Source organism: Hipposideros armiger, unplaced genomic scaffold, assembly GCF_001890085.2.
Source record: "Hipposideros armiger isolate ML-2016 unplaced genomic scaffold, ASM189008v1 scaffold_656, whole genome shotgun sequence".
NCBI classification, from domain to species: Eukaryota; Metazoa; Chordata; class Mammalia; order Chiroptera; family Hipposideridae; genus Hipposideros; species Hipposideros armiger.
In genome coordinates, this window is record NW_017732006.1 from 209,037 (window position 1) to 210,846 (window position 1,810).

Genomic DNA, 1,810 nt, shown 5'->3' on the forward strand with positions numbered 1-1,810 from the left:
AATTAAAATTTTATGATAACCTATGCTAGTAAAGTTGCAACAAATAATGTCTCTCAGATAATTCTGATGAGAGTTTAAATTGGGACACACTTTCTCCAAAACAATACAGCTACACATATCAAGGGCCTGAAAATAGTTCATAGCTTTTAGTCTAATAAATCTCTCTAAAATTAGTCTATCATAAGGTAATAATCAAGGCAAACAAAGACGTGAGCATGAGGCTTTCACTGTCATTTTATTTATGATAACAAAAAGAGAAAGTTAGCTGAGTGTCCATCAATAGGGGATTGATTAAATAAATTTTAACATAATATAAATAATTATAATAACTAAAACTATAATAAGTGGAGCTTAAGCTACATAACTTCACATATGAGTTTGTTTATTTATATATTTATAGAAAAATACTAGATTATTTGTACATCCTGCATTGCTTACATTTTTATAATACAAGAAGATATGTAATTTTAAAACAGGCATTCTCAGTGGGCAATATAGCCATCAATGGGACAAAAACTTGTTTGAGGAGTGGGAGGGCAAAAAAAAAAAAACTTAGTTATTGCTATGGTTTGTAGCCCTCAAAAGGCCCACAGTACATAAACAGATGCACACTGCATGATATTAACACTTCAGGGGACTGGGTGGCAACACCTAGCAAAAGTGTTCAAAAACTCAGTATTTTTAAAATCTTAAGGTCTTGGGGAGAAATGACTAAAACAAAATGAACAAAAGAACTATCACAAGGAAAACAAACCCCAAAATATTAACAATGGTCATATTTAGGTTGTGGCATTATGAGTAACTTTTTGTTTCTTTTTATTTTATTCAATAACAAAATAATATCTAAAAATTATACAATGAAAATGTACATTCTTAATAAGGAAAAAAAGCAATAATTGAAATTTAATTGTAATTACATAAATTTAATTAAATAAATTAGCTTAGCGATATTAAAATTACAATTTTGAGCATGGAGAGAGAACTCGATGGATCTTGTGTTTGCCCTTCTCTGTGTTGTAGGGATATTACTTCCACACTGAAAACCCCTTCAAGGACTGGCCTGGAGCATTTGAGGAAGGCTTGAAAAGGCTGAAGGAAGGGGACCTGCCAGTCACCATCCTGTTCATGGAGGCAGCAATTCTTCAGGACCCTGGAGATGCAGAGGTGTCATTTCCCCTTCATCCTGCCAGGCTCAGAAAGTGGCTGCATGTGCTAAAGGGGGACAGAGGGTGACACAGAGTTCTACTAAGGTGACATTTTCACCAAGTAAAGGTTCCCAAAGGAGTTAATCTGGTTTATGGTTTAGTCTGATGTAACCTGCTTTCTAACCACATCTGCAATATCTACAGTACCCAAAAAATAAAGGGTGGGCCAGGAAATGAAAAACTAGAATTGCCTCCTTGGAAGCTGGGCAGTAGTTTTGGGGGTAGTGCACCATCTTGTCTGGGTCTACAGCTACGCCAATATCTCACTCTTGCTTTCCTCACTCCACATCTATTGAGCACATACTGTGCCCCAGGGATTGTGCCAAACACTGGCTTAAACTCTGAAGATCTGAGAAAATGGGGCAGTTGAAAAGACATGTTGGTGGTTGATCTGGAGAGACAAATAAATCAGTGCAATGTCATAAATGCCGTGTCAGCGTATGCACAGGAGGCTAGGAGACCCAGCCTCCCGTACCAGTAAATCCAAAGCTGAGGTGTGAAGGGGAGGGGGTTAATGAAACGCAGGGGGGAGTCTAGTTGTTGCTTAGAGGAAATGGTATGTGGGTAGCAGAGGGACCTGAAACATTGGGTCAGAGGGGAGAGGG

At 37.7% G+C, this 1,810-nt stretch overlaps 1 protein-coding gene across 5 annotated transcripts in view; it reads left to right on the top strand.

The window, feature by feature from the left end:
- PEX5L (peroxisomal biogenesis factor 5 like) overlaps positions 1-1,810 on the top strand; it is a 213,635-nt gene that overhangs the window by 199,328 nt on the left and 12,497 nt on the right. For all 5 annotated transcript variants that reach the window (XM_019626097.1, XM_019626098.1, XM_019626101.1 and 2 more), the window contains one exon: positions 1,021-1,164. In XM_019626097.1, the coding sequence (XP_019481642.1) occupies positions 1,021-1,164 (144 nt within the window). The remainder of the gene's footprint in view (positions 1-1,020; positions 1,165-1,810) is intronic.